This window comes from Dama dama, chromosome 10 (genome assembly GCF_033118175.1).
Source record: "Dama dama isolate Ldn47 chromosome 10, ASM3311817v1, whole genome shotgun sequence".
In the NCBI taxonomy this organism is placed as follows: Eukaryota; Metazoa; Chordata; class Mammalia; order Artiodactyla; family Cervidae; genus Dama; species Dama dama.
Genome location: NC_083690.1, coordinates 4472756 through 4498344, shown reverse-complemented (window position 1 = coordinate 4498344; position 25589 = coordinate 4472756). Strand labels below are relative to the sequence as shown.

The 25589-nt window shown below is 43.7% G+C and overlaps 2 protein-coding genes across 4 annotated transcripts; one reads left to right on the top strand and one right to left on the bottom strand.

Annotated features, from left to right (window-relative positions):
* Positions 1 to 148: 148 nt before the first annotated feature.
* On the bottom strand, positions 149 to 15343 carry LOC133063388 (zinc finger protein 75A-like). Of its 3 annotated transcripts, XM_061152693.1 has the most exons (9): positions 15146 to 15342; positions 13203 to 13730; positions 11822 to 12017; positions 11019 to 11110; positions 10616 to 10742; positions 9470 to 9561; positions 9061 to 9187; positions 7266 to 7376; positions 149 to 7087 (listed from the first exon to the last, which is right to left on the bottom strand). In XM_061152693.1, the coding sequence occupies exons 2-9, from the start codon at positions 13611 to 13613 to the stop codon at positions 6405 to 6407; spliced, it is 1839 nt and encodes a 612-aa protein (XP_061008676.1). In that variant the 5' UTR covers positions 13614 to 13730; positions 15146 to 15342; the 3' UTR covers positions 149 to 6404. The 3 variants fall into 3 exon arrangements, with proteins under 3 accessions (XP_061008676.1, XP_061008677.1, XP_061008678.1); XM_061152694.1 differs by lacking the exons at positions 9061 to 9187; positions 9470 to 9561 and having other exon boundaries at positions 149 to 7084; positions 15146 to 15341; XM_061152695.1 differs by lacking the exons at positions 149 to 7087; positions 7266 to 7376 and having other exon boundaries at positions 7384 to 9187; positions 15146 to 15343.
* Positions 15344 to 15416: 73 nt separating this feature from the next.
* Positions 15417 to 21151, top strand: TIGD7 (tigger transposable element derived 7). Its single transcript, XM_061152696.1, is given in 3 exon segments — positions 15417 to 15837; positions 19342 to 19674; positions 19676 to 21151. Coding segments are annotated over 2 exon segments (1644 nt in total). The 5' UTR covers positions 15417 to 15837; position 19342; the 3' UTR covers positions 20988 to 21151.
* The last annotated feature ends 4438 nt before the right edge of the window (positions 21152 to 25589 follow it).

Here is a 25589-nt window from a genome sequence, read left to right as displayed (position 1 = left end):
ACAATCTTCTTCCCTGTCCCACCTGCTAGTATTAATACTGGAAGTATACTTGTCATTAGGGAAATGAAGATCAAAACAGCATTATGATACATACTTACATACCTTGTCACTTTTTAAATTGTGATATGACACATAATAAAATTCACAATTTAAAGTATTTAATTCAGCAGTTTATTAGTATATTTACATTTCATCATCATTAATTTCAGAACATTTTCATCATCCCCTAAAAAAGCCCCATATCTTTAGCAAACTCGACCCCCTGCAGCTTCCAGTTCCTGGAAAATACTAATTCACTTTTGCTCTCTAAAGATTTGTCTATTCTTTTTTTTTCTGATTTGTCTATTCTTGATAAGTAATACATGTGACCTTTTATGTCTAACTACTTTCACTTAGCATGTTTTCAACGTTCATTCATGTCGTAGCATGTATCATAATTTCCTTTATTTTTATATAGCTAATAATATCCCATTGTACAACTATAACATTTTAAATTCATTTATCAGTTGGTAGATTTTGGGGTCCTTTCTACTTCAGGGCTATTGTGAATAATGCTGCTATGTACATTCATATATAAGGTTTTTTGTGGACATAAGATTTCATTTCTCTTGGGTATATACAATGCTTAGCAGTCAAATTGCTGGGACAAATGGAAATTCTATGTTTAACTTTTGAAGCTACTGATCAAATGTTTTCTTCAATGGCTGTACAATTTATATTTCCACAAATAAAAATAAATTTCCACAAGCAGTGTATGAAGGTTCTAATTTCTTCACATCCTTGATAACATGTATTAATCTTGATTATAGCCACATTAGGGGAGGTTAAGTGGTATCTCAATGTTTTTTTGTTTCCTTGGTGAATTGTGAGATTTTATTTTCCCAATTAGGGATCAAACCTGGGCCCTTGGTAGTGACGGCACAGAGCCTTAACCACCGAACTGCCAGGGAACTCACTCAGTGTGATTTTGATTTGAATTTCCCTGAAGGCTAATGATGTTGAATGCCTGTTTATATGCTGACTGGCCAGTTGTATATCTTATTGTGAGAAATGTCTACTCAAATTCTTCAATAATAATCTCTCTACTACTGAGTTTCTTTAGTGTCAAGTAATGCTCCCTGAGATGATGTTTCTCATCATTTGGGGGGTTGTAGTTATAAAAACTTGACACAAGCTTTAAAAATACTCTTTTGGCAAGTAGGATATAATTACTGATATACTAAAGTGCCCAACTTTTCATAGGAGTTGGCTTTCTGTCCTCATGACTTACTGAGAATGTATCTAGATTTCTTTGCTCTGTTCTGCTGCTGCTGCTGCTAAGTCACTTCAGTCGTGTCCGACTCTGTGCGACCCCATAGACGGCAGCCCACCAGGCTCCCCCGTCCCTGGGATTCTCCAGGCAAGAACACTGGAGTGGGTGCCATTTCCTTCTCCAATGCATGAAAGTGAAAAGTGAAAGTGAAGTCGCTCAGTTGTGTCCAACACTCAGCGATCCCATGGACTGCAGCCTACCAGGCTCCTCCATCCATGCGATTTTCCAGGCGAGAGTACTGGAGTGGGGTGCCATCGCCTTCTCCTTGTCTCTGCTCTAGTGCTCTAATTATGTCTGTACTTATAATATTTTCTTAAAAATTATTGGAGATGCTCTCCAAATTGTGCAAATCCACTCTCAAAATGTAAAGAGCTTAAATCAACCCAACCACATTAAAAAAAGAAAACAAAAAACATTAAGGTATGTAAGACAGTAGAGTTGTGTTTTTCCTATTCTGTTTTTGGGAAGCTGTGGTTAGTTTTGAAGGTAAGACAGAGTGGGAAACTGACCATGGAAAGCCAAAGTGTAAAACAAATGAATACAACAAATATACAAATTGTTTAAACCACGGAGAAGGAGCCTAAAGAATGCCCACTTTATTCCCAATCCAGCATTGTTTAGAAGCAAAAATGCAAAACCAAAAATGTTCATGAACATAAAATCTCAGCACCTAAAACAATGCTTCTGGCACATAAGTGCTCTATATCAATATCCAATGTTGAATGAATAAATGAACATTCACAGTACATATCTCTCCAACAGTCTTAGGGAGCAAACATCCACAGGCAGAGATAAAGACAGAATCCATTTTTGGCAGCACGGTTAATACATCAATTTGGGAATTAAAGGTGATAAACCCTAGCTTATGGCTCCAGGACTGGTTGCAAAAAACACTTTGTTGACTAAGTCAATAGTTATAAAGTAAGGTAAGTTGAACTGGCCATGAAGGGACCTGTCAAAGTAGTTTGCACCACACTTCTTGACTATTAGAACACTGACTGCTGAAGCACAGAATAACCTTAGAACAACACCAGAAAGAGGATCAAGGGAACAAGTGGACACCAACCACAGAAAAGGAGAGAAACTTCATTAAGAGAATGTATGGTACTAAATAAGGAAGAAACTAGAATAGGAATATTAAATATTCACTTCATTTTTCATCTTAGCAATTACTGAAATGTGATGGTTAAATGCTAATTGTAAAAAATACAATCAAACAGGAATGCTTAGAAGGAAGTGGATTACAAATTACAGTAAAAAGTATTTTTACTATAGTATTTTTAGCATTCATTTACACATTATTTCAAGAAAAAAAGAAAGAAAACCAATGACAAGTACGCAAATGAGGGCAGTTTTTGAGCTTCAGGGTAAATGTCCCATATGAAAATGTTAGAGAGTAATTACTATTATTATTTTGTTCTTTGATGGCTTCTAGGAAACCAACAATTAACTATTACTACTGAACTCTTAATGAGTAAATCACCCTGGGGCTTGTTAAAAGTTAGCAATTTCAAAAAAAAAGTTAGCAGTTTCATGAAGTTTCAACTTTTAATAAGTTGCTCAAGTGATCACTACAGGCATCTAGTATTCCTTGTGGACCACCCTTATTATGAGGCATTAGGGCTGCCTGTTGGTTCTCATAAATGAATACCATGGGGTTCAGAGGAGACTAAGAGGGTCCTCTTACAGAGTCATATTGAGAAGCTGTTGGTCAAGTTCTGGTAGCCCTCTGAGGGAGGAAAAGGCCGCTCCCACGTTCTCAATTAAGCTTGTGCCATGTGGAGACAGCCTCTGTTGAATGGGAATTCTTTCTCATAGACACATTAGGGCAGAGACTGTCAAGGATTCTTTATCTCTAACAAAGAAACTATTTATGCATGAAATGTCATAATGTCTGAGATTGGCTTCAGATAGTACAAAACAAAATATTCCAAATATTCCAAAACCCACCCACCCCAAACAAAATAAAAACAAAACACTGGAGTGGGTAAATGTAAAAACTGGCAAAATTTTTAAAGCCTATATAAGGGTCATATTATTTTCTCTACTTTAGATATTTTGATAATTTCCACAATGAAAGAGTTAAATAGGTATATATATATATAAGAACACTGTTCCTCTCTTACATATATTATCTTAAATCAGTTATTGCTCTATATATTAGAATTATTTCAGTTACAATGAACAGAAATGCCAATCACACTGGCTTAAATAATAAGAAATGTATAGATTTATGTAGCTGAAAAGTCCAGTGCAATTCTAGGTGTCAGGTGATGCTTGATCCTACAGCTCAATGGTGTCTCTAAAACCTGAGTATTTATCACCCTGCTCTGTCTGCTGTGGTGTTGGCTTCATTCTAAGGCTCACATCTCTCCCGTTTCAAGAAGACTGTCAACATCTACTGGGTTACATGTGCCATCCAGCAAGTGTTGGATCTGTTCTAATGTTTCCAACAAGACAGGGCAGGTTATGCTGCAGAAACACACAGCACCAACATCCCAGTGATTTAACACAACAGAAGTTTATGAATCCTTCCTACCAAGTCCATTACAGGTCTAGGGAACTCTCCAGAACAGGTACTGCTCCCTAGTGTTGGGTGCTCGGCACTCCAGACTGTTCTGAATTTTGTCTCTTCTCTCTATGTGCTTACATGGCTAAGGCAGGAAAAGACAGCATTAGAGTCCTGCACCAACAAATAAATGTTTCAGCCAAGAAGTGAGACTGCTGTACACAACCTACTGCTCAAAACTATCTCTGGACCCTAACTGCAAGAAGCAAAAACATCTAACCATTCCCTTCTTACTGTTCACTAGAATACAAGGTCCGTGAGGATATGTATTTTGTATCCTTGTCCACTACTGTGTATCCTTACTTTAGAAGAGTACCTGGGCGCATAACAGAATCTCTTATAATCATAATCATAATCAAGTTATAATCATAACTTGAATGAATCAATGAACGAATGAATGAATGTAGCACCAGCAAGAAATCCAAACCTGTATATATTGGGAGAAGAGACAAGAGTCCCAGGGGTTTAAGACCAAGGATGTTCAGTAAGATCCATACAGACCAGAGCCGCAGAGCTAGCTGCGCTTAGGAAATAATACTTGCTAGAGTTCATCTTAGGGAAGATAATGAAATCCTGCTGAAAGAGACACACCAACAGGTCAGGTGACTTACGCCATAAAGCACTGAAGCCAAGGAACAAATCAACTGAGCGAACTACCACAATGAGTGCTCAGCCCCTGGAAGAAGCTGCAACAGCCACAAATGGATCTGCTCCTTCAGTGTGGTCAGTCTACTCAACACACCACTGAGGATCAGAGGAAAGAGAAGGATGTGTACAGTGTCTGAGACCCCACTATCAGTCAGATCATCAGGTGCTTTTCCTTCACCAATCCCTCTAATCTCCAGAGAACCCTGAGTTAAGCGTTATCTCTATTTCACAGAGAAAATGGAGATTTAACAATATTTCAGTAACCAACCAAGAAACAGGCATGTTTTACTAGCTAGAAACAGTATCATCCAGGCTGCTGGACAGAAACAACATATAGATCAGTCCTGCTGATCCTGTCTTCAGGCTTGACTGATGCAGCTAAGTGACAGCCAACAGACCCACTAACTATGTGGTTGTAGCAAGCCTTTGGATCTCTTTAAGCCTAACTTCCTTACTTTATAAAGTCAGATATTTGGAAGAGATAATTTAACTCCTTTCCTGATTACACCTAGAGGCTCTACCAGGAACATATCTGCATCACTGAGCAGATAAAAGGGGGAGTTACAAGAAAACTCACAACCTAAGGAGAATTTTAGCAGTCTATCAAATTCGTAACCTAAGGCTGTTACCTGAAAGGATGGAGAAAACAGAAGTAGGATGCCCTTGCCTGCTTAACAGTTACAGTGTAAGTTAACCAATGTAGAGGTGCATTTGTCCATCCTTGCCTGCCACCCAGCATTAGCTCCCCTTTTGGGAACTTGGTCTCCAGTTCACTGGATTCCCAGAATAATATGCCCAGGGAGGCACAAGATCCTGGTGCAGAAAACACTCTAGTTCCCAGACAAATGTAACTCTCTCCTAATTCTTAACAACAAACAAAAACCAAATTAAAATGCAAACAGATAAAAACCTGAGAAGATGATCCTGAATTCCCATTAATTTCCATTTAGACCTTGAAAAAAAGTGCTCATTTTCATGGCTGTTTTATCCTATTGATATTGTGATATAAAGAGTCTAGTTTCTTTTATTGCAGAAAGTTCTTCTTTACATGGCTAAAGATTCCAACCTGTTTCCATTTTATCTCCTTCTTAGAGGTGCTCTCCCTTTTCAAGAGGCATAAAATAGTGATTAATTCACCGGCAGAGAGGCATAAAATAGTGATTAGTTCATTTGGACAGAACTGATGTTGCTGAAGAAAATATTTCATCAGAGTAATAATTATACTAATAGGATTCAAGAGCTGAATTTGCTAAAAAGTTAAACAAGGAACTCAATGTCCAAATTTATGAACAGCGCCCAATGATGGCACAGTTAAGAAAATCCAATTTGGTTCTTCAAAAATTTTACATTAGAATTCATTTCTGCCCATGAGATTATTGAAACTGGCAAACCTGGAAGACAATGGTATGCAACTAAACATGCATATTATTGCTTTTTGTTTTGGAAGACCATTCTATAATACAAATGTTTCCATCATATTAAGTTTGAGTGCCTTGGGAAATCAATGCAAACCAACAATATTTACCTCTGTGGCCAAAGAAGACTATTTCAGAGCTGCATCTGCTACACAAAGCTGAATTTGCTGTTTTGCTATATACAATCTCCAAACAGCTTTTGGCTTTACTCAGAATGTTCTTAGAACACCTCTCATGCTAAGGAATTCCCTGGAAGCTTTTAGTAAAAATAGCAAGTAGTGCAACTACAAACAAATCCTTTGAAGAGTCAATCTTGATTCCTTCTATGAAACATGTTTATATCCCAAAGTTTCCTGATGAAAAATTCTTCATGCTTCATAATTTTATATTTTTCTTAACTTTAAAGTCAAGCTCCACTTGATAAATTTCTTCAGACTGAGGACACTGAACAAACTTCCCTTTACTGGTGGAGTTTCTGGTGTCTAAGAAGGCTTGAGCGTCTGCTGAAGTTTCTCCTGCATGTGCTACAGGTGTAAGGCTGCTCACCTGTGTGAGTTCTCCGATGTTTAATAAGGTGGCAATTTTGATTGAATTTTTTCCCACATTCATGACAAGTAAAGGGCTTCTCTCCAGTGTGAGTTCTTTGGTGTGTGTGAAGATTTGTCTTTTGACTGAAGCCTTTCCCACACCATGAGCATTTATATGGTTTTATTCCTTGGTGTGTTGTTAAGTGCTTATTAAGATCTGAGCTCCACCTAAACCTCTTATCACACTGTTGACATTTATATGGTTTCTCTTCCGTGTGAACTCTCTGGTGCTTAATGAGGTCAGAGCTAACTCTGAAGCTTTTCCCACATTCCTGGCATTTAAAAGGCCTCTCTGCTGCACGTTCTTTCTTCTGAAGATCCATAAGTTTCAGCAGCTCTTGTTTCCAAGTTGAAAGTTTCTTTTTTTTCTTCACTGGAAAATCTCGGTGCAATTTCCCCACCCTATGCACATCACCATGATTTTCTTTGCCAATTGTTTTCTGGGGAACTTTCAATTTGGCCTTTCTTGATGCTATAGCTACTGGTGCTTGTATTTCTAAGTCAGAAAGACATAGAGACTGAATATTTTCAGTGTCATTTTTAAGCTCCAGCCCTGCTGGAATAAACGTAAGAAACAGCTTACTATATGTCAGAGCAAGAAAGCCACAGTAAATGAAGAGAAAAACTGGACAAACACTAATTTTTAAAAACATAGATAAGCAGAACTGTAAAATGTGAAATCCTTGCAAAAATTCCTATCATGGCACATTTCCCCCTTCCCATGGTCTACTTACCTGTAGGCAGCTCTTCAGAACTGTCCTTGAACTCCAGGGGTCTTTGAACCCATGGCTCTTCTCCTTGCTCTAGACAGGAGATCACTTTAGGTTTGGGAAGCACAAATAATGCTATGAAACAGAAAAACTGAGGTTAAAGACTGGTAACTTAACAGCAGTTCACTAATTTCAAACTATTTCAGGAGCAGCAAAGGATGCTTGAATAGTTTACAACACCAAATCTCATATCAGGTTTATAAGACACTTCATTTGTGGATGGATATGCAAAGCAGAGACTGAGAAATAAACCTGAGCTGGACCAGTGAAACAGATATAGGGCATGGGAATGCAGTGGCATGATCCCCATCTTCTGCTACCAAGAATATCCCACATTCTATTAAGGTAGAACCAAACTGCAAAGGCTGCAAATACACACACTAGTCCTATTAACTATTCAGGAAGACTTAAACTGGATAAGTCCAGGTTCAGGGGAGTCAATGCAAAGGTCAGTGGGTGGGGTATCAGGCATAAATGATACATGCCATCATTACTTTTATTTAGTAAAAATTAAATAAAATACTAAATAAAACTAAATTTTTATTTAGTGCTCAAGCACCAGACACAGGACTAGAAAAGATTTCTACCACTCCCATAGCTCACTGGTTCACATCCAGGTGGAGGAAACAGACAAAAATTACTTAGTGGACTTTCTCAAAATCTTACTGCCAAGTATGAAAGTATTCATCACTCAGTCATTCCATAAATATGTAATGAGTGGCTATGGTGCACCAGGCACCCTCTATGTGCCAGGGACATAGTGCTAAATAAACCAAGTCCCCTGATCTCACGAAGCTTGTATTCTCTGGCAGAGTGAAACAATCTAACATCAACAGACAAGCAAATAAAATGTCAGGAAGTGATACACGTTTTGAAGAAAACTAAGGGAGGGTAAGAGAACATTTTAAGATTCTGCTTCTGTGAAGCTACTTGAGATATAAAGTTGTATAAAAAGTCTCCTTAAGAAAATAACATCTGAGCAGAACCCTAAAATGAGGATTTTGTCATGAGGCAGAAATGTGGGCCAGGCAGAGGGAAGGGGAAGAAATAAGCACATTAAGTCCATTAAATAGGATGAGTAGTCTGACTAGAGAGTCAAGGAACAAGGACACAAGTGGCAGGAGACGACAGCAGGTTGGTGAGGAAGGGCCAGACCTTGGAGGGTCCTGGGTCTTGGTAAGGAACCTGGATTTATTCTGAATGTTATGAGAAGTTATCTTAAGGTTTCAAGCAGAAAATGTCATGATCTGGTCAGGTTTTTAAAAGGCTGCCATATAGGAAACAGACTGTCAGAGGGCAGGCAGTGGGTGCCAAGAAGTACTGAGGTGAACCTCGACACAGATGCTGCTACCTGAGACCAGGATGCTACGAGCACAGAGGCAGAGACGTGACACTCAGGCTACACTGTGAGGTGGAACCAAGAGTGCTAGACTTAGTGGGGTATTATGGCAAGATCAAGGTAAAGGATGACTGGACATTGCTTGCTCTGAGCAAGTGGATGAATGGGGATGCCTTTTACAGAGATGAGAAAGATGTAAGGGCAAGTTTAGACAGAAGAAAAGATCAAGAATTCCAACAGTATAAGGAATGTGTAGCAGGGAAAAGCTCCCTGGTGTTCTGGTGATCCCTGCCCACACCATCTTATTGAGAACCAGTCAGCTACTAGAACAGAGATTCTTTCACAAGGGTGTATTCTCAGTATGCCAACAACAGGACAGTTTAGTCCACTCCTATGCAAAGTGAAGGGGAGAAACTTTACCTAGAGAGATGACAGTCTCATAGTTTTCTTGCATTACATCATTGTAGAGGGCCTTCTGAGTGGGATTCAGTAACTCCCATTCTTCCTGGGAAAAATACATGGCCACTTCTTCAAATGTCAACAAACTCTAAAGAAGAGAACGGGCTTAAGCTCAGAACTTGCCACTACAGAAGCAGCCCAATCTTCTAAGCCATGAACTACAAGGTAAGCCAGTCACTAAAAGAATAGCACACGAATTACTTTAAAGTGAGATGGTAGAAAGTTGGCAAGGGATCAGCAAACAGCCCAGGAAGTACTCAGTTCCCCAGGGGGAACTCTTGGGTTAACACACCTCTGAGCACCTGCTGGGCAGGGCAGGTCATGGGCAGCAGGGAGAGGCAGCCCTAAGAAGCTGGAAAGCACAGCTCACCTGGGACTCAGGCAGAATGAGCTCAGGTGCCACTGTCCACTCACTGGTATTTGTCTGCTCAGGAAAGGCTAGGAGCTGGTGAGCTGGCACAGCTGTAGAAGAACAAGAAAATTTCTCTCCCTCCCGTCTTTGAACATCCTAGGCTCAATTCAAAAGTATAGAAGATCCTGATTCTTTCAGTTGAGATAGAACAACTTTACAAGTGTTACATGGTACCGAGAAGTAGCTATCTCATTTTAAACAAGCATCTACTAGCCCCTAAGACAGGTTTCCCAGTTGACTCTCTTCAGTTTTCAGGAGTGAAGTTAAGAAAAGGAAATCTTGTTTTGTTCTTCACATGACATGAATTCTTCAGAGTTGGACAAAAATTAGAGGTGTTGTACAATGCAGTACTGAGTCCAGTGTGCCAGGTACAGAAAATCCAAAGGTCGGAACGAGTTTGGTGAGTTCAAGAAACAGCAAGAAGACCAGTGTGGCTAAAGAGGACTGAGCAGGGCAGGAGTGGCAGATGAGGGGAGGAAAGTGAAGAGGGGCCAGAACTTGGGGGTTCCTGGGTGCCTCTATACGGAGTTTGGATTTATTTTGAATGTGTGAAAAATCACGGTAAGGTTTTGATATTGAGCCATGTTCTGATGTGAACTGGTTTTTAAAGGATTCTGGCTGCTGTGTGGAGAACAGACTGCAGGCAGGGAGGAATGCTGGCAGGGGGTGCCAAGTATGGAGGTGGACCTTATCAGAGATTGCTGCTGCTTACACCACAATGCTAAAGCACAGGAGGCTGAGACTTGGTTGGACTCAGGCCACACGGTAAGGTGGAGCCAAGCGAACTAGTGATGCATTAGTACTACAGGGGTTGGACTAGATTGGTGCAAGTTTTCTAGCCTAAAATACTGGGTGAAGGAAAGATAAGAGAAGAGCAATTCTGAGGGAAAAAGAGAAGGATCAAGATTTAGGATAAGGAATGAGCATGTACATGTATTAAAAGCTTGCTGGTGATCTGGTGTACCTTTTCCCTGCCCACACCATTTAGTTGAGAGCCAGTTAGCTACTAGAACAGAGACTCACAAGGGTGCACTCTCAGTGCCCCCCAAATCAGGACAGATTAGTCCACTGCTGTGCAAAGAAAAGGGGAAAAAGAAACTTTACCTAGAGAGATGACAGTCTCATAGTTTTCTTGCATTACGTCATTGTAGAGGGCCTTCTGAGTGGGATCCAGTAACTCCCATTCTTCCTGGGAAAAATACATGGCCACTTCTTCAAATGTCAACAAGCTCTAAAGAAGAGAACGGACTTCAGCCAGGTACTTGCCACTTCAAAAGTGGCCCAACCTTCTGAGTCATGAACTGCATGGTAAGCCAGTCACTAAAGGAACTAACAGCACATGAATTATTTTTAAGTGAGACGGTAGAAAGGAAGTAGGCAAGGGATCAGCAAACAGGTGCCCAAAGTCCTGGGAAAATCTGGGTTAAGTCCTCTGAGCATCTGCTGGGCAGGGTGGGTCATGGGCAGCAGGGAGAGGTAGCCGAAGAATCTGGAAAGCACAGCTCACCTGGGACTCAGGCAAGACAACCTCAGGTGCCACTGTCCAGTCTTTGGTGTCTGTCTGCTCAGGAAAGGCTAGGATCCGGTGAGCAGGCACCACTGTGGGTGAAATGGAGCCATAGTAAATATTTCTTGCTTATGTTTCTAATACACTATGGTCAATTCTAAAAGACAGAAGACTCCAATTTTTTCAGGATTGATGAGATGCCTTTATAAGCATGTGGTGCCCAGAAATGGCTTTCTCCATGTTGATGAGAACCAAGTATCTACCAGCCTCTAAAACAGGTACCCCAGTTTCCATAAGCAAAATTAACAAAAGAAAACTCTTTTTATTATTTTTCTCTGATGACATAAATTGTTCACCTTGGCAAAGTTTAAACATATTTGCAAATGAAGTACTCAGGGACTCCAGTGTACAGTAGGAGATAGTTTTTAAATCATTTATTACTTTTTCCTTGGTACACAGTAGTATACACATTCTATCACTAACATTCTGTCACTAATCACCCATTCTGACGCATATTTCTTCTGTATTTTCAAGATGAGGTGAGCCAAACCATCTTTACTTATCTAAAAACAATTGCTGGTGTTATTACCAGGGTTCTGCAGTTGGGAGATTTCTGTATCTTAGGCCAACCCCCACCCTCAACCCCACACGACCTATTCTACCGCCACCTGGGGGGCATCCTAATTGCTAATGTAGCTCCATTAGTAGATACACAGGGCAGGGTAACCAGAAAGTGCTCACACATTCTGGCTTAAATTATATCCCACCTCCCAGGAGAAGAAAAGTAACATGAAGATCCTTACCCCTCTCACATACGGGCTCAGGTTCTTTGTGGGTATTCCTGCTCAGTGGCTCTTGTAGACCCTGGTGTATACTCCAAAGTTCTTCCTCCCAGGACATGCCCACTGGCTGGGACTCTGCTGGCTTCAGCTGGAAGCCTGGGGCCTCTGCTGCTTCTCCCAAGAGCACTGCCTCTTTTCCCAGCTCCTGGACTGCAACCTAGAAATAACCCCCATACTTGTTACCACAGAACTGACTTTTGGTTTGGGCTTGATGGGAGAGGGAGGAAAAAGCAGAGTGAAGACTGTGGGGAAAAAGGGAGACACTGAAGGAAATGACACAAAGACCTAGAGATACCAGCTACCAATTTTCCACAAGAACTATCCATAAAATACGGGAAATTGGGAGAAACCAGAAAAGGGTGGTTACTGCCAGCTCTCCAAGACAGCAGTCCCACCCTCTGAATTCAGCCCAGTTCGGCCCACTAACAGGGTTGCACAGGCCACCTGTTCTCGTGCTGCCTTGACAGGCTTTCTCTCCCAACTTAGATCCTTGCCTTAGTGGTTTCCTGTCTTCTAATTCTCTCAAAAGATTAAGGAATTGAATTTAAAAGTTGTCCTGTCAACCAGATTTTCCACATGGTCAGGGAAGATTCTCACAGACAATGGGGATGAAATGGAGAAAAAAGCGGGTAAGAGTAATGGCTCTGTCCTATCCCCAAATAATTTTGATACAAAACATGTGCCCTCCCGGTATTCACAGTGGGCCTGAGGCCAGCTGGTGAGCTGTCACCTGCCCAGGGGCATGTCCCGGATCCCCACTCGGAGCAGAGCCAGGAACAACCACTGACAGAGGGCAGTGGAGGCTCTCGCCTATGGTACAGAGGACACTATCCCTCAGGGTCTTTCTTCTCTCAGCTACTCTGCTGGCATTTCAAATCTTTCTTTCCCTGTGTTCTTTCTACTTTTTCCCCTTCCTGGGCAGTCGTCCCCTAGTTGTTCAGTTTCTTCCTTCTCTGTCACGTCTTCGCTCTCCTTTGGTCTCTCAGAGTCCTTTCTTTTCTGATCTGCCCTGAACTCTCCAGCTCCTTAGTGCCTTTTGTTTGTTTCTAAGAATTTAAGGTCCATCTCCTTGGCCAAGCCAGACGAGGCTCATTACCCTCAACACAGCCTGGCTCCAAAGACAGCAAAACTCAACTCTGTCCGTAAGGCCAGGGGAGTCTCTGCCAGGATCTCTGAATCCTATGGGCTGACTAAGGCTGCAGGTCTGTGCTTTCAGGTCCTGCTTCACAAGTGCTAAAGGAACAATACAATAGTGACCTAATCCATTTTTCATCCCAATTAACTGCCCCAATATATGCACCTTCACTCTATTTCACTGCACATCAAGAATCTTTCTCCTCACCCCATTCCTTGTTTGGCCAGTTTCGCTCTGCAAGTGTTCTACCAGGACCACAGCCTCTTCAATGCTCTGTGGATGGTGCTTCTTTATGAGAGTCTGGGTGTCCCCGGGCAGAATGGTCAGGAACTGCTCTAGCACCACAAGTTCCAAGATCTGCTCTTTTGAATGAATCTCCGGCCTCAGCCACCGACGGCATAATTCTTGAAGCTGGTCAACAACCTCCCGGGGTCCAGCTGCTTCATGATAGAGGAAGTTCCGGAAGTGCTGGTGAGACCTCTCAGGACTGAGACTGTCCGTCTGTGGGGCATGTTTCTTATGCTGACTGGTGTTCTCTGCCACAGGTCCCTTGGTCTCCCAAAGAGCTCTGATTTGAGGGTTCAAGAACTCAGCCACCTTCAGATCTACTGTCATCATTCTTCTCCAGGAACAATTCTGCTCCTGTATTAGACACCCCACGAGCGGCTATCTCTGACAACTGAGGCCCGATCTGGTTTGGAATAGAATCAATAAAAGGATCTTCTTCCTAAGGCACTGAGAGCAGAAACAAGCTCACGTCAGTAAGATATTGTCACATGAACTTTATTACTTGCTACTTATTATGAGAAAAACTAACTTTAAAAATCAACTGCCAGGCCTGTGTTTTGCTCCTTTTCTATTAACCAACTGAATACAGCACAGTTTATTAAAGACAAATTCCAATAAGTCAGTTCTTCTCAAAAAAAAAAAAAAAATCAGGAAAGGTTAGCAGGTGAAAAACCTATTACCCACTGGCTCCCACGAGTTTTGGGGTTATCCAAATATTTAACTCATGCACTTCTTACGCCATCCTCTCCATGTCAAGGAAAGATTAGGAGAATATTCTGAGTTCCTCTTAAAATGTCAACATATCATCCTAGTCTTCTGTCTTTGGTAAGTGGGTACAATTCTAATACCCTTCATCCTCTTAAGATGGAAACCTTTACTTCCTGGACCATTTGAGGTGCTACTTTCCATTGTGATTACTGCCAGGAGAGCTGAAACTATGAGACCAGAGTAGAAGAAAAGTAATTAGGAAAACTGGAGCCTTATTTTCTTGAAAAAAGCATCTCCCAAGGGACTCTCCTGGGGGTCCAGTGATTAAGAATCCGCACTTCCAGTGCAGGGGGCAAGGGTTTGATCCCTGGTCAGAGAATTCAGATCTCATATTCCCCAAAGTACAGCAAAAAAAAAAAAAAAAAGGCTCCCCCAAGAAATCAACTAACTGACCAACATTCATCTTGGCATTTCTTTGCAAGATGTGTAAAGAAAACTATGCAGAAGATTTATACGTGTATTTTGAATTTGATCTAGGAAAAATTACAGGTGACCCTTGTTCACAAATGTTTATCCAAATGTCAAGCAGATAAAAAAGGAGAGCATGTGAGGTGGTGATGATTACTTTCAGCTTTTCCAAGGGTCATTTAGACCTCTGAGCCAGGCCTCGTTAATCTCACTTTCCCTGAGGTGACCCAGCAGAAATGGCACAGAAATTCTGCCTGGGAAGTCACGGTATCTATAAAAGGCCGGCTCGCTATGCCCACTCGGCTCAGGGGGCACGGGGGACACTTAACGAACTTTTGCATCACAGAGGCTGATCTCTGAGGCTAGGACTCTCGTTTCTCCCTCGGTCACATCAGCCAGTAAAGGAAACGCCGGCGGAGGCGGGAAAGTGGACACGACTCGGGGCGCGTCCGTGAGCACTGGGCCTGCAGGCAGTGTACGAGCGGGTTTCAGCCGCGCGGGCCCGGGCGCCACCCGCGCAAAGGGTGCAGAGGGGTCTCAGGAGCCTCACGTCGGGCCTCGCCCGGGGTAGTCTGACCGACCGGCTCCGAAACGCCCCCGGCTGCCTTGCAGTGGCCGCGAGCAGTGACAGGCGTCTCTCGGCGGCTCCGGAGCCGGCGCCGAAGGGGAAGCCGCTTCCAGGTTACCTCAGACAGCCTGGCTTCGTGGAAGCCGTTCTCTCTTCCCGGGGTTCAACCGCAAGCCGCCAAGCGTCTAACCGCCGCTCTGAAGAGCACAACTCCCGGCTCCACGCCACTCAGAGGCTGGTCCTGTACCGCAGGTCTGGAAGCACTTAGACCCACCCAGCCCCTCTACCTCTTCTACTGTCCGCCTGGCGCCAAGATCAGCACTCCAACCGGAAGTAGAAGGGACGCACTTCCGGGGAGGGGCCCTCGCAGCCCCGCTTGGGGCGCTAGAGCTGCGGTTCCAGGCCCAGCTGGGCTACCTCTTTCGGTTCAGAATTCAGCCCTGGCGACAAGGAAGGGTTATCGACCACCGAGTCTCCAAGTCCGTCCATCCTAGAGGGCCCAGCGCGCGACTCGACGCCCGGGTGTCGCTATCTCTCGTCCCAGCTCTGTGAGGCCCGTGCGTCCAGGTCGTCCCTGTGTCGCGTTCGGGCTGCCGGCGGAGCCTAGTGACCCGAATCCGTCCTTGAGGGTCGCCGTCCCCTTCCGCGCGTGGGCCCCCCGACCTTCCTGCGGCTTAGCGGGCGTCCGAGCTGCGGTCCCGGGGCTCGTCGCATCTCCGCCAGTACAAGCCCGTTTTGTCCTGGTCAGGATCAACGGCCCCTGGCGTTTCTGGGCGTGCGTGCTCACACAATTGTGTTTTTTCTTGTGAGGTAGGTTTTCCCTTGTGCAGTAGTTTCCTTTCTTAGAGCTCTTTGACAGAGAATTGAGAGCTAAGGAGTGACTTGTTCAAGGTTAGATAATTCACCAGTGGCGGGTGTTCAAGTGGAATTTAGGGTCCCTTTTTCCATCTTCTGTTTTTTCCACCACAGCGCACTCCCCGGAGGATGAGGACCTTCTTTACTTTATTTATGTCTTTATAGAGTTTCCTGGGTAATGTAGGCATTCCATAAATATTTACTGAGTCATATTTATAGGAATCTGAGTATTTCAGGTTGTCCGCTTTCAATTGTCAGCGTTTTCATAGTATCAGCCTAGTCTAGTCAAGGGAATTCTTACCAAGTCTACCACGTGTAGCCAGTGTTACAGTAGGTAGGACGGTGCCTTTGATTCAAGAAATCTGGGGAAAGGACTGAGGCAGTTTCACAAATATCAGTAACACAGGTAGGAAAGAGTAACACATAAGCTGAACGCTGTGAGAGTTCCAAGGAAGTGAAAGTTAATTTGGGGGTAGGGAAAACTTAGAGAAGTCCTTGAGGGATTTGCCCTGCAGCAGAGAGTGGGGCCATATTCAGGCAGGGGGAAAGGTAAGAGCAGTCTTGAAAGCTTCAGAGATGAGCATGTGAGAAAATCTTTAGTTTCTTTTTTTTAACTCAATGTAATTGGGGTATATTTAGAGTAAAAGTTAAAAAATGAGTTCTTGTACTTCTACTATGGCGCCTGGAATGGAAGTGAAGAGATTGCATTTAATCAAATAAAGTAATAATGAGTATCATTTGAGGGTTTTTGAGGGAGATTCTTTCCAGGGCAGCTCATGTGGAGCTAAGTTTAAGGTGGGAACAAAAATAGGAGACCACTACCAGGTCATTATGCTATTTTTGCTTTTAGGTAGACTGGTGTTACATGCCACAGCATAGATCTTGATACTTTTTGAGTGAGAGAAAAGGATTAAACAGAGGTGATAATAGTATCTGCTGGGAATTTCCTGGCGGTCCAGTGGTTAGGGCTCCTTGGGTCCACTGTTGGGGGCACGGGTTCAGTCCTTGGTTGGGGAACTAAGATCCCACAAACCATGCAGCATCGCAAAAAAAAAAAGTATCTGCCTAAGTCACTTGAATATATTTCAAAGCAGGTTCATTTCCTTAGAATTTCAGGTTGTGACTTAGTCTCTTCAAAGTAGTTGCAGTTTCCAGTCTCTCAGAACCAGTAGGCAATAAGTCTGCCACGTGTAGCTCAGAGCATTGAGATCCTCATCATCCCGACCAAGCTGAGCATAAAATTGGACTTTGTTAAACTGAATAAATGGATCTATGCCAGCAGTGCCCCTGAGTGTCACTGGCAGGCCTGATTCATAACATAGATAGGGAGCTGGTTAGTGAACACAGGGAGAAGAAAGTGGGAAAAGAGACCCCCTGAAAGGAAGAAGAGGAAACAAGCCACAAAACGCTGAATTGTGAATGAGAGCCCCTGATGACTGTTGCTGTTTGAATGTTAAGGATAAGGGCCACAGTTCCTTATTCTTGCTGAGGAACCCACTAAAGTCCCCTGAAAATCTTTCCTTTTGATGTCACCTTTCTCTGCCTGGGCACAGTTTGAGAAATGATGAATGTACAGCTGTAAAGCAACGAAAGCATGCCATTTATTCTAAGACACCATACAACTGCCACAGCAGGCTGAATGTTTTTGCTGGGTGACTGGCTGTGTTTAACGGTGCTGCTATTGGCTAACAAACACTCTTTCCTTTTTTGGTTTATAATGGTAATCGCCTTAGTTAGAGCTGCCTTTTGTTAGAAGGTTGCTTGAGCTTAGCCTGTCATTGGCTTCACACCCTATTCATTTTTGTATTCTTTCATGAGCCTGTTAGTACTCTGTAAAGCAGTTGACATTTCTTGCAACAAATGTTAGAGGAAAACTTAATGGTCTGGGTTCTAGGTGAGAGGCTTTTGAGAATCCTGTGTAGTCAAGAAATGAATGAAAGTCAGTCAGGCTTTGCCCTAAAAGAGAAGAAAAATAACTGAAATACCAATCATTTTTCTCATTTCTCTGACATACTTTTCTTTCTTCATAGCACCTGGAATGGATAAAAGTGGCAGTTTTGTTACTTCCCATGAGGTTGTGTATCTGGAAGGAGAACCATGAAATTAACCTAGAGTAGGACATTTCTAAAGACATGGAATGAATGGCTTTGGGCAACAACAGGAGAATTTAAAAAGAATATTTGAGGGTACAGAGCTATAAAAGAGTTTACCAACAGAAGGATTTATGGGAAACAGAGATAAGAATCATCAATAAGAGAAACCATTTAAATTTCTTCAAGCAGTGGAAAAACTGAGTCTTGGGTCAAATTAAGTAAAATCTATGCTGAAGAGAAATCAAATAAAATCTCAAATGGAGAAAATATGTTACTGAACACTCAATGTAAATTTAGGAAAACAATCTCAAGGACAAATCTTTTAAATAATTTTTTACTATTGTAAAATTTTTATAAAACTTTTGGGCTCATCTCTAACAACTGCCATGATGCTGAAACTTGATAATATCCCAAATATGGAAGAATTTTAGTTATAAATAACACTTGAAAATACACAAAATGTACACAAGGAAGAATATCTGAGAGTGGAAAAGTGCCAATAACATAAATTACTTATAGACTTAGCAGATTACCTCGGTAAACATAAACACTCAATTTAAAGTGTAGTCTTTGGGAATGCTGTATTGAATGCAGTAGAAGTTGGATTTCATTCATATGGACAACAGAACCTACTAACTTTCTTATTCGCCTAAAGATACTATACTGCTGTTCCTGAATTCCAACTCTCCAGACATCTCTGTCAGGGTGGCTTAAAGTCTTTATCCAGGTGGACGAACTGCTGCCCATTGAACACTACAGGCAAAGCAATATGATTACTGCTTTCCTTTCTGGCAGTGAGGAAAATCAGCTTGTTTCAGGAGAGGAGAAGCCACACTGCATCTGTTACACAATATCATTCTGTCTTTGCCTTTGAGGCTTTCATACTCCCTTCTGAAGCACTACTTTTTATTGAGATTTATCTTACCTGAGTCTGTTCTTGTGAGCACATCTCTCCTTTTCTCTTCCTTTTGTGTGTTTTCCTATGTTCAGCTAGGGAGCGTATGCAGGTATTCCAGTTATTCCTGACTGGTGCTACTGTAAGGGGAGAGGAAGAGAAGAAGCAGCATTCAGAAGCAGGGTTCTGAAGAGTGATCGATCATCTATGTCTTGGGGTAGCAACAGCTAGACAGGACTTTGGCGGTGGTAACTCTCTGAGTTCAGACCTTTACCTATAGACCAACACTACATGAGCCTTTATCCCTTTTAGGGATAAGTGTACCCTTCAGTATAGATGCCTGTGCCTTCTGGGAGTTTGTGTTAGTTTTTGGAGGGGATGGGTTTTTTTTTTTTTCATTTTTAATTTTTTTTCTAATTAAGTAAGGCTTCTTTCTTTTTACCCCTGTTGATTGTTTGAAACCAAATTCAGTATGAATAAGAGAGGAAAATATACAACACTGAATTTGGAGGAGAAAATGAAGGTTCTAAGTAGGATTGAAGCTGGAAGATCTCTTAAAAGTGTAATGGATGAATTTGGAATCAGTAAGTCAACATTTTATGACATTAAAAAGAATAAGAAATTGATTTTGGACTTTGTACTGAAGCAGGACATGCCATTAGTAGGGGCTGAGAAGAGAAAGAGGACAACAGGAGCCAAATATGGTGACCTGGACGACGCCGTCTACATGTGGTACCAACAGAAATGCTCCGCTGGTGTCCCTGTGAGAGGTGTGGAGCTTCAGGCTGCTGCCGAGAAATTCGCAGTGTCTTGGGCGAACAGACTTCAAAGCTAGCACTGGTTGGCTTTTTAGATTTCGAAATAGGCATGCAATTGGGAACCGAAAAGTATGTGCGGAACAAGTCCTAAGTTCAGCTTCAGAAAATGTTGAGTCATTTCGACAAAAACTGTCCATGCTTATCAAAGAAGAGAAGTTGTGTCTTGCTCAGCTGTACAGTGGAGATGAGATGGACCTCTTTTGGAAGTCAATGACAGAAAATACTCAGGCAAGCAGAAAAGCTATTTGCCTGCCAGGGAGGAAAATAAACAAAGAACGATTGTCTGCTCTTTTATGTGCAAACGCGTATAGTACTCATAAGTTGAAGTCAATCATTATTGGAAAATCAAAGCTGCCCAAAAGTGTAAAAGAGGACACGTGTACATTACCTGTGATATACAAACTTAGTAAAGATGTTTGGTTCACCAGGGAATTGTTTTCAGAATGGTTTTTTCAAAACTTTGTTCCTGAGGTCAAGCACTTCCAACTTAATGTTCTAAGATTCCATGAGGAGGATGTCAAGGCCTTGTTACTTCTGGACAGTTCTCCAGTTCACCCTTCTACTGAATTACTAACCAGTGAGGATGGTCGAATAAAATGCATATTCTTTCCCCATAACACTTCAACCTTGATTCAACCAATGAATCAAGGTGTGATCTTGAGCTGCAAACGACTTTACAGGTGGAAGCAACTTGAGGAAAGTCTTGTAATTTTTGAAGAAAGTGATGATGAACAAGAAAAAGGAGAAAAAGTAGCTTCCAAGATTAAAATCTACAACCCAAAAAGAGCAGTTTTTAACTGGGCAAAGAGTTGGGATGAAGTAAAGCAAATAACGATAGCAAATGCATGGGGAAATCTTCTTTACAAAAAGGAACATGAATATGATCTTCAAGGCTTAGAAGATGGGGATTATAGAGAAATTTTTGAGAAATGTAGGGAGTTGGAAACCAAGCTGGATGACAATAGGGTATGGTTCAATGGGGGTGAAGAAGAAAAGGGTAGCCCCCCAAAAATAAAAGGTGGAATTACAAAGAAAGTTGTTCAAAAAGGAGCTAAAGAGGAGGCTGGTGAATTTAAGTTATCTGCTGTAGGAAAGAGTTTGGACTACCTACTGGACTTTGTCGATGTCACACATGAGTTTCAAAGGTTCCATTTTACACTGAAAGAGGTGCAACAAGAAATAATCAAGAAACAGTTCCAGAATAGATTCCATTCTAGAATTGGTAGCTTTTTGAAACCGAGGTCTCATAATATTAAGTATTCCTTCAGTATGCCTTCAACTTCTGGTTGTAATAATTAGATGTTGTGTTTAAAGATTTCTGCAGTTTTGTGATGATACATGAACTAGACCTGTTGTGGATTGTCATTGTTTTTATCAACTGACCTCACTTTGCATAGCAATGCCCATTTATATTGTTTTTAAATTTTTAATGGAATAAATTTGGGTTTTTTTTTATGTTTTAATATGTTCTTCCAATTTTTTTTTTTCTATTTAAGGCAAAGGCTTTAATAAGGAATTACTGTCCCAGATTATGGGTGGAATGGAAAGCATTAAAATCTAAATATATTCACAGCATATAACAAAGCAACTAAAAAAAGAAAATCAGCTATATTTATGCTGACTAGTTATTTAAGAAGATAAGGACAGACTTCAATTTAATGGTATGACACACTCTGCTCTTATAAATGGGTTACCACCTACTTAGTATTTGTTTTTCTCTTATTGTGGAAGTAACATGCCAATTATAAAAGATAACATAAAAAAGATAAAAGCACTCAAATTTTATTGACTAATGATGGACTCTCAACACTTTGGTATATTGCATGTATCTTTAAAATAGGTAAGTTACTGGAGAAGGAAATGGCAACCCACTCCAGTATTCTTGCCTGGTAAATCCCATGGATGGAGGAGCCTGGTAGGCTACAGTTCATGGGGGTCACAAAGAGTCGGATATGACTGAGCGACTTCACTGACATAATAGACAGGAGGAGGAGGTACTGGTCAATTTGTACTTTATTCTTTTTTTATTTTTTAAGAGTTCAGCTCTTTAGCGAACGTGTTACAAAAGAGGTTCAGTCAAAAGCCCAAAGCCCATGTCATGATCAGACTCCTCAGGCCCCTCTTTCTCAGCTGTCTTCTCAGCTGGTGGGGGCAGCAGGAACTCCTGCAGCTGAGCCCCAGGCACTGGGCAAGCCCACCAGCCCCTGCCCTGCACATGAGGTTCACAGTGTCAACACTGGCCAGAGCCTTGGCAAACCGTCCTGGCCAGAAAGGGTCAATGTTTACACCAGCCGCTTAATGAGGGCCTGGCTCCTCCGTGACCGTCACCCCGTTGTGCAGGGTGAGTTAGATGCAGGCGAGCTTCCAGATGGAGGCCGTGATACAAGCAAACATGAAGCAGGCACTGCTGGGCAAGCTGCTGCACACGGGGTGAAGTGAGGGACCTCACTGCAGCGCGATCCGAGCTTCCTCCGAGGGACTGAGCACCTTAGTGGCAGCTGAGAAAGGGAGCCAGGTAAATTTCTCAAAGACTGGGTCCATGGACTCCCCAGGCTCAGATGATATTCAAAATATCTACCAACTAGGCCTGACTCAGGCACTGAAGAGTGTAGGTACTAGACTGGGGCTTGGCGATGCTACTGGTGGTCCATGATGCTCCTGCCTCTCCTGTGGCAACAGAGAGGAGAACCCAGGAGGCTGCCACACCTGGAGCTACTGCAGCTCCATCCTCCGCTGGCCTGTGTGGGGCCTGGTTGGTTGCAGTTATGGCTTGGTGACTCAGCGTGCCTCTTCCTGCTTGGGTCCTGAGATGGGAGGGACAAGGAACCTTCTCATACCCCATCCCTTGACCCTTATGAACTGGCAGTGAAACTGGAGGTCAAGAGATAGCCGCAAGCCAGAGCACCCATTGCAGAAGGTCACTGCCTTGGCCCTGGGCAACCTGGGAGTGAAGGTTTCCTCTCGCCACCCAGACCCGAGCACTCAACACTGGGCCCCCTCTCCGAGCCTCCAAGTGGCTCCTCAGCTGGCCATAGACCTCACAAATCTCACTCTGGCTGGCAGGCAGAGGGTAGCTGCTTGCCATAGATGGCAACATGTGTGGCCGGGGAGGTAAGCCTTTCTTGCTAGGAAAGAGCTTATCTAAACTGAAGCAAGGTAGGATTTGATCTGCTGAGTGCTGAGCCAGCTTTTCTGGAACTTCTTTTGTGTGTCCAGCAGGTACACTTGCTCCACCGGGAAGTGGCTCCCACTCAGATGCTGGCCTGGGCACTTCTGGGTGTTTTCTGCTGAAATTTCCTCTTTTTTTTTGGCTGAGTTTCCCCAGCCTCTCCCTGCCTCTTTTCCACCAACTGGCTCCCTGCCTTGACCCTAGGAAGTGTCAACCAACCCATCTGCTGTTTAAAGTGTGTGATGATATTGCAAGATTAGGAGGAATCCTGGGTCCAAGGTCTGTGCCAAACTGGCAAGTGATATGGTAATACCACCTGGTGTTGCAAGTGACTTGGCACAGGTTGGCAGCCCAGGGCAGTGGACTCTGCCTGTCAGGCCCCTCCCCGAGCCACAGTCTCAGGGTGACAATCCTCTCCTGTCAAGCCACCCACTCCAGCCCCAGCCCCACCCCACTGAGCTGCTCTGGGTTCCTGTGGTCCCAGAAAGGCCTCAGATTCCAGGCTGGGCCAGGCCTTGGCCCTGGCCATCCCCTCTGCCTGTCTTCAGGCCTTCCTCACTCCCTCACTTCAGGAGAGTCTGCACAAATGTTGCTCTCAGACCTTCCCTGCCCTTCCCTGTTTCTCATGGCGCTTGTCAAACTGACATCATCATGTTTGTAACATCAAACTCTTTTTTTTTTTAACTTTTTTGCTGCTGTTTTTGCTGTGCCTACCACAGCGCCTGACCCACTTTTCCTGCCAATTAAATGATTGTTCGTGAGTGAATGAAAAAAAAAATAGGTAAGTTACATTGTAAATAGAGTTTTATATCTTATTAACATTTTTGTTATTTATAAAATTAGCATTTGTTGAGACACCTTTCAATCCTTAGGGTAGAATGGATGGTGGAAGAAGTTGAGGGGGAATGTCAGATGAGCATACTGGATAACTCTCAAGTTCATTGCATTAACATCCATTTTTACCCATGTTCATAAAGTCTCAGAATATATGACCTGCAGTCATACTCTTTTCAAAAGTATTCATTGAGGGAGTTCCGTAGTGGCCTAGTGATTTTGCAAATTTCATGTTGTTGTGCTGGGTATTTAGGAATAGGAACAAGTGACAGCTAGGTGTGTGAGAGCCAAAATGAGTCCACAGAGGGCTTTGTGAGTGCTTGGATAATAGGGAGCAGGCAAGTGTGACTTATGAGCTGACCTTTAAAGTGTGGGGGAAGCAGGGGAAAAGGGAGTCTGGGCAAAGGGGAAGTGAGCACAGGCTCTCTGGTGTCAGAATGTATATCCCTGGGAAGCGTCGAGGTCCCTGGATGGTTGCTGTAGGGGCGACTAGTGGAGACAGGAGCAAAGACAAACCAGTGACAGATTTTCAATGCCCCTGGAGGTCATCCGAAGAGTTTAGACTTCCGCCTGGACCCACTTGAAGTCGCGTGGGTTCTGCATCCTGAAGGTCTGACCTCGTCTCCACTTCTCCCTGCTTACTGCTCCTTTCCTAGTCCAGGTTGCAGCACACTGCACCTGCCTCCTTAGTCTCCTCTCCCATCAGTTCCCCATCCTGTGGCCAGAGACAGCGAACTAAAAATTGAAGAGGTGCTCCCAGTGGACCGTGGCCCCTAAGCCCACCCTTCCCTGCCTGAGACGCCCCTTGCCACCTGCCCATCCGTACCAGCTCGCCTCCTGCTGGACCAGGAGGGAGGGTAGGACCGCGGGTTAGCGCGCGCACCTGCGGACTAGGAAGCTTCGGATAGGGTGGTCGCGCCGCCAGTAACTGCTGGCGGTGGAAGGAGAGGAAAACTGTGCTGCTCGGCCGTCCCGGCCCCGCGCCAGGAGTTGGAGCCGAAGACTGGGCGAGGTCCAGGGCAGCCGGGGCCGGGCCTGCGCGGAGGGCGGTTCTGAGGAGGGGCGCGGCCCGGCAAGGCCCTGGAGGGCTCGCGAGCGGAGCGCGGCAGGTGCGGGCTGCCTGCGCGAGGCGGCCCAAGGCTCTAGCGGAGGGGGAAAGGTTTGCCGGAACGCAGCCGTGGAGCACCGCACGCCCCCACACACACCCTAGCCCTTGCTCCTCCCGGGCCGGCTCGGGAGTCATCCTAGAACGGACCAGCTGGTGGGGCTCACAGGTGGTCCTAGGCGCGCTGCGCCCGCTCCCAGATGGCGCTAGAAGCTAAGCTGTGGGGCCCACAGCCTCGTTTGTTTTTTTGCCTAAACCTGAGAAAGGACTGACGTTTTGGCTGCTGGAAATCATTCCTGAAGACTAGAGCTCCTCGGAGAAACCCAGGTTCCTCGCTCTTGTTCCAGTGGCTGTGGCAGGGTTCCCAGACTTAACCTGGACCACCTCCCAAGAGAATGGGAAACAGCAAGAGAAGCTTCACCCGCTGATGGGGAACCACACCCAGGATTTAGAACGTTTTCCTGCCTAGAGGGGCAGTTGGGGTGGAGAGACAAAGACAGCTTCCTCTTTAGGTCCTTAACACACCCTGGCGTGCGTGCGTACGGGGTGTGCAGCGTGCACAGTCTCGTCGACTCTGAGACTCCATGGACTGTAACCTGCCAGCCCCAACCCCTTCTGTCCCTGGAATTTTACAGGCATAAATACTGGAGTGGGTTACCATTGCCTAACATTTCAGAAACTTAGCATTTTCTCTTCTCATCCTTTCCACCTGGGGAAATCTGTCTCCCTGAAGCAAGTTTGGATCCTGGTGAGCCATCAGTTTTGGTTTCTTAACGCAGAAGTTTCTGGGATG

Coding starts and splice junctions, on each gene's coding strand:
- LOC133063388 (XM_061152693.1), bottom strand. CDS start 13,613: ATGATGACAGTAGATCTGAAGGTGGCTGAGTTCTTGAACCCTCAAATC. Junction 7,377..9,060: donor TGAGACTGTCATCTCTCTAG/GTAAAGTTTCTC, acceptor TCTGTTTCATAG/CATTATTTGTGCTTCCCAAA. Junction 7,088..7,265: donor TTCTGAAGAGCTGCCTACAG/GTAAGTAGACCA, acceptor CGTTTATTCCAG/CAGGGCTGGAGCTTAAAAAT.